At 34.0% G+C, this 2,163-nt stretch overlaps 1 protein-coding gene across 1 annotated transcript; it reads right to left on the reverse strand.

The window, feature by feature from the left end:
• Positions 1-511: 511 nt before the first annotated feature.
• Positions 512-1,305, reverse strand: LOC115212868 (histone-lysine N-methyltransferase SETMAR-like). The gene is made up of 2 exons (XM_029781657.1): positions 1,156-1,305; positions 512-829 (listed from the first exon to the last, which is right to left on the reverse strand). The coding sequence occupies exons 1-2, from the start codon at positions 1,303-1,305 to the stop codon at positions 512-514; spliced, it is 468 nt and encodes a 155-aa protein (XP_029637517.1).
• Positions 1,306-2,163: the final 858 nt, after the last annotated feature.

A 2,163-nucleotide genomic window follows, 5' to 3' on the forward strand; every position in this document is an offset into this window, starting at 1 on the left:
GATAATAATAATAATGATAATAATAATAATAATAATAATAATAATAATAATAATAATAATAATATAATAATAATAACGATAATAATGATAATAATAATAATAATAATAATAATAATAATAATAATAATAATAATAATAATAATAATAATAATAACGATAATAATGATAATAATAAATAATAATAATAATAATAATAATAACGATAATAATAATAATGATAATAATAATATAATATAATAATAATAATAATAATAATATAATAATAATAATAATAACGATAATAATAATAATAATAATAATAATATAATAATAATAATAATAATAATAATAATAATAATAATAATAATAACGATAATAATAATAATATATAATAATAATAATAATAAATAATAATAATAATAATAATAATATAATAATAATAATAATAATACTAATAGGTTGCTCCGAAGATAATGGCCGATTTCAGAAACATAATTTTATTCTAGAAAAATTAACAATAGAAATGTTTTGATTAGTCAAAGTATGAGCCGTGAACCTCTATGCACCTCTGCCATCGATCAAGGGGATTATTTATGCCTCGTTGATTAAAACTTATTGGCTTTGATGCTAAGAAATCTTTGAAAGCTGATTCCACCTCTGGTTTGGATCTAAAAGTTTTATCACTTGAAAACGAGTTTAAATGCTTTAAAAAATGGTAGTTAGTGAGTGAAAGATAAGGAGAATGTGGAGGATGTGGTAGTCTCGTATCCAAATCTGTGAGCTTCTGCAGAGTCATTCTTGCAACATGTGGCTTTGCATTATCGTGGAGCAGAATTGGACCACGTCGATTCTACAATCCAGGTATCAATTTTTACATGTGAGCATGCATTTCAGCGAGTTGATCGCAGTAAACCTCTGCTGCAATGCTTTGATTGGCTTCCAGAAATCTGTGATGGACAACACCAAATGCAGATCACCTGGCAGTCACTATAATCTTTTGCTGATGCTACCTTGGCTTTGGAAACTGTTTGGGGGGACTCATCACGATCCAGCCATTGACCTGATCGTTTACGGTTATCATGAGAATCCACTTTTTGTCACAAGTGATGATTCGGTCAAGAAAAGGATCATTGGTGTTTCCAGAAAGTGCATCGATCACACTTCAAAACGCCGAACTTTTTGATTTTCATTGAGCTCATGCGGTACCCATTTATCGAGCTTTTTCAACTTGCCAATCTTCAGAAGATTGCGTGAGACCGTTGCAATACCGACACCAAGTGCCGGAGACATTTCTGTGATACTTTGACGTGGGTTTTGTTCAACCATTGCTTTCAATTGTTCATTGTGAAGACCGCATGACCGTCCTCTACCTTCTTCATCTTCAAGGCTCTCATCCCATCTTCGGAATTTCTGAAACTACCTTCGTATTGTGCGATGACTTGTGGACCCTTCTCCCCATGCTGTGTTGACATTGGCAGCAATTTGGGAGGCATTGTACCCAAGCTTTAACTAATGCAAGAAAGGAGAAGGATTTGGGACCAACCTGTTGAACATAATGATGAAGCGGAGTGGCTGCAGGAAATCGAAGATTGGTAAAGAAATACAGAAGTCCAAGAAAACATAAATATAACTACAGAAATGATAAAACAGCAATTAAAAAAATTCCAAAATATGAAGAGCCGAGGACCGGATGGGGTCCAAGGTTACTGGATGAAGAATCTGAGAAGGATAGCACAGCAGCTAGATGAGTGCTTGCAGAAAGACACAGTACCCAGCTGGATGACCAAGGGGAAAACATTGTTATGTGCCAAGGATCCTGAAACGGGAAATGCTGCACCCGACTTTAGACCAATGAAACGTCTTCCACTAACGTGGAAACTAATGTGAGGTGCTTTGACCGGTTAACTGTACACGTACTTGGAAAAAAGTGGGCTGCTACCCATTGAACAGAAAGAGTGCTGAAAAAAGAGCCGGGGAACGAAGGACCAGCCCTTAATTGATCATCTAATTATTAGGAACTGCAAGAGAAGGCAAACTTGTCCATGGCATGGGTTGATTATCGCAAAACAAACGTTATGAGACTACATTCCTGGATAATAAGAACAATGAAAATGTATGGCGTAGCAGAAAATTTGAGAAGCCTTATCCAGAATAACATGAAATGCTGGAGAACAGAATTCACAG

This window comes from Octopus sinensis, linkage group LG6, assembly GCF_006345805.1.
Source record: "Octopus sinensis linkage group LG6, ASM634580v1, whole genome shotgun sequence".
Lineage (NCBI taxonomy): Eukaryota > Metazoa > Mollusca > Cephalopoda > Octopoda > Octopodidae > Octopus > Octopus sinensis.